The sequence below is a fragment of the Pecten maximus genome, chromosome 8 (genome assembly GCF_902652985.1).
Source record: "Pecten maximus chromosome 8, xPecMax1.1, whole genome shotgun sequence".
Taxonomy (NCBI): Eukaryota; Metazoa; Mollusca; class Bivalvia; order Pectinida; family Pectinidae; genus Pecten; species Pecten maximus.
The window spans coordinates 39,517,909-39,520,673 of NC_047022.1; the positions used below are offsets into that span (position 1 = coordinate 39,517,909).

At 35.9% G+C, this 2,765-nt stretch overlaps 1 protein-coding gene across 1 annotated transcript; it reads right to left on the reverse strand.

Moving 5' to 3' along the window:
- Window positions 1-373: 373 nt before the first annotated feature.
- Window positions 374-1,030, reverse strand: LOC117332407. Its single transcript, XM_033891291.1, has one exon. It carries the CDS (start codon window positions 996-998, stop codon window positions 519-521), a length of 480 nt encoding a protein of 159 aa, XP_033747182.1. The 5' UTR covers window positions 999-1,030; the 3' UTR covers window positions 374-518.
- Between the last annotated feature and the right edge of the window lie 1,735 nt (window positions 1,031-2,765).

Here is a 2,765-nt window from a genome sequence, read left to right on the forward strand (position 1 = left end):
TTTAGTTGAATTCTTGTGAATGCATATTTACATTTTGTAAGTGAAAAACGAAATGCTAACAAACCAAAATTGTCCCGTAGTTGCAGTTCATACCGAGTTAGTATTTCATCACTTGGGTTTCTTTGACGTAAACGACCAAAAATACGTCAGACATATGTGGTGATATCCAAATATATACATCAGAAATATGCGGTGATATCTTAATCTATACATCAGAAATATGCGGTGACATCTTAATCTATACATCAGAAATATGCGGTGACATCAAAATATATACATAAGAAATATGCGGTGATATCAAAATATATACATCAGAAATATGTGGTGATATCAAAATATATACATCAGAAATATGCGGTGATATCAAAATATATACATCAGAAATATGCGGTGATATCAAAATATATACATCAGAAATATGTGGTGATATCTAAATACATACATCAGAAATATGCGGTGATATCTAAACATCTACCCGGGGAAACCTTCATCAATCTTGGATTCCATTTTGGAGTCAATCATTTGGGTTTAACTTTGTTCTTTTTCTTTGAAGCAAACGACCACAAGTTGATCAGGTCAAATGAGACAATGAGAAGAACAGGAATACACAGTGCCAATACACCTATAACTCCGATTGTTTGGGCAGATTGTCTCTGGTCCCCAGCACTGATCAGTTTCCTCTTGTAAGAACTCGTTTCCTTCTTGTTTACTGTTAGCTCCTTCGCTAGCTCTTTTACCAGTTCCACTAGATGTTCCTTTGTCAGGTTGGTGATGTTCGAAGAGGCGCTACCACACACACATGGACAGGTCGGAGTGACCGTGGTTGTGGTGTTACCTGGTGTCGGCAACTGTGTTGAAGTTTCTTCAACTGTACTGTTTGAGACTGATGTTGCTGATTTCCATATGCCTGGGCCTGTTGTGTCTGTGATTGCTGTAGGGGATCTGGTGTTTGACGGAGTAGTTGTTGAGAGCGACCTTGATGTTATCATTGGTGTCATTGCTGTTGTGAAAGGTATCGTCTCTGTTGTTGATAGCATTTGTTTTGTTGAAGTCGTACTGCATACTAGTGGGTATCCTAAATTGAAACGATAATTGAAAAAGTGTCACACAGCGATTCTTATTTTAACTTACTGAGACTTGTGTCGACTGGCACGAAATATTTGTTCAAGGAATATGCCTTGCAAAACCATTTTCATATGATAATATTTAAGGTAATATTTCAATTTCAATGCATTGGTATATTTCTTTCTGAGGGATAGTCTTTATAAAGGTCAGAAATATCGATGAAAATATCACCATGTCATCAATCACTTACTCTCACTACATAAAAGTATTAGAGAAAAACATATATATACTGTATAATAAATATTCCATCAGCAGTATATTAACAAAACATTAATGAAACCAATTATTTGCAGCGCATGTGGAATGGAAACTATTTTGCAGTCGCCATCAAGAAATTCTTTCTGGATCGGTAGCTAATAAAAGATGGAAGATTGTGAGTTACTTATTCCCTTTCAGGAACATACAAGAACTACCTTACACGTTGCTACGCCAGACCATACTCATTCTCAATTGATTTTTACCAGAGAAAAAATCCTCTTTTCTATATCGTCTCAAATAAAGGACAATACATTCCATTTAAAGAATGACACATCCTCTATCGTCTTTACCTTGAACGATGACTTCACAAATGTTCATATTTCTTCGATCTGATATGATAGACATGAAGATCTGGACGAATTGTCCGAAAAGTGGAGAATTCTGACAAATGAAAGTCCTGGTCTCTCCTCGTCCCATCGGACCTGTCACGTGATAACACAGGCTATCATCGATCATGTGATCATCGCCATCAAATGTGCTGTTGAGTGACACAAATATGTCGAAGTCACGAACTCTTTCTGCTGTAATTGTAAATATGTATTTTTAAAATTTACCTACCTCTACTTTATTTTTCAAACTAACTGATTAAATTGAAAATATCCCGCTAATTCTGAGATTTAAGATGATAGACAATACCAGTAAACCTTTTAGTTCCCGAGATTATCGTTACCCGGCTTGTCATTTTTTAATTCACTTGGATAGTGAAACTGTTCAGGATATACACACACGTCCGGAGGTGAAGAAACAGAGGGAAATAGACAAGATTGACGGAATACAGAAAGTGTATATTCTGTTGAAGGTGTTTAATCAATGAAGCTATCTTTGTTTTTAATGAAAGAACAGGGTGACACACATCATTCAAAACAGGGCTAAAAATCGATCGCAACTATCACCTTTCACAGTAGTTTGAACACTGTGGTTGGTGGAAACATCTCGCAACTCACCTAACTCAAAGAGTGACATTTGTAAATCTACAGTGGTCAAACAAACACTGCCCGAATGTCTTGTTTGACAGCGACACTGAATGATGGTTGATGTTGATGTGTTTTCGTAAAAACTGACAGACTTGATTTTTATTTCTTCGCGTTGAACTCTTATGTTTCTTTTCTAGCGTTTCATATGCAAAATTAAGTCAGTGAAAATGCATTAAGCATTAATTGGGTAAATTTTACAAGAAATTATTATTTTTTACACTTTTTTTTCATAGCTTGCACGTGTGCACTTGACGGACATGTGGGTTTTTAGTCTTGAGGTCCTTAATGGCGCTGACCAATTGAACGATCAGTTCGACAAAATTCAAAAGTAAATATGAGTCATAAGATAAATAGAATCTGTAATTCATTTCCCTTCATATTAGATTCAGCATACTCGTTTTAAATTTT